The 791-nt window shown below is 40.6% G+C and overlaps 1 protein-coding gene across 1 annotated transcript in view; it reads left to right on the top strand.

Annotated features, from left to right (window-relative positions):
* Window positions 1–446: 446 nt before the first annotated feature.
* LOC115304677 (olfactory receptor 2A5-like) overlaps window positions 447–791 on the top strand; it is a 1,232-nt gene continuing 887 nt past the window's right edge. The window contains exon 1 of the mRNA XM_029954953.1: window positions 447–653. Within this exon, the coding sequence (XP_029810813.1) occupies window positions 447–653 (207 nt within the window). The remainder of the gene's footprint in view (window positions 654–791) is intronic.

Below are 791 nucleotides of genomic sequence, written 5' to 3'. Positions count from 1 at the left end.
TACCAAATTCAACCTCCTAGAAGAAAAAAAAACACAAATGGAGAGAAAAAGAGAATAAGACAAATGTGAAAGAAGTATTAAAATTTGTTGAATCTGCGTGAAGAAATATGGGAGTGATTTGTATAATTCTTATCCCTTTTCTGTGAGTTTAAACTTTTTTCATATTAATAGTTCAAATCAGGGGTGCCTGGGAGACTCACTCAGTGGAGAATTGGACTCTTGATCTTAGGGCTGTGATCTCATGCCCCCTGTTGGTTTTCGAGTCTACTTTAAAAAATGTTGAACTCATGAAGGTACCCAATTTGAAGAGGAGAGAAGTTGTCAAGTAGGAACAAGGATACAAGCTTTCTCTAAGCTCATTTTGAGATAAGTAACTCCAACTTTTGTCGATTCTCTAGCTCTAACCATTTCTTACACTTCAGTCCTTGACAAAGTGTCATTAAGAAATGGGAAGCAACCAGTCATGGGTCACAGAATTCATCTTGGTGGGATTCCGGCTCAGTGCAGAGATGGAAGTGTTCCTCTTCTGGATCTTCTCCCTGTTCTACATCTTCAGTCTGTTGGCTAACGGCATGATCTTGGGACTCATCTCTCTGGACTTGAGACTGCACACCCCCATGTACTTCTTCCTCTCCCACCTGGCTGTCATTGACATCTCCTACGCATCCAACAATGTCCCCAAGATGTTGGCAAACTTAGTGAACCAGAAGAGAACCATCTCCTTTGTTCCATGCATAATGCAGATATTTTTGTATTTGGGTTTTGCTAATACAGAGTGCCTGATTTTGGTG

The sequence above is a fragment of the Suricata suricatta genome, chromosome 2 (assembly GCF_006229205.1).
Source record: "Suricata suricatta isolate VVHF042 chromosome 2, meerkat_22Aug2017_6uvM2_HiC, whole genome shotgun sequence".
Classification (NCBI taxonomy): Eukaryota; Metazoa; Chordata; class Mammalia; order Carnivora; family Herpestidae; genus Suricata; species Suricata suricatta.
The sequence above is the reverse complement of the archived record's forward strand: the minus strand, read 5'-3'. Positions and strand labels throughout refer to the sequence as shown.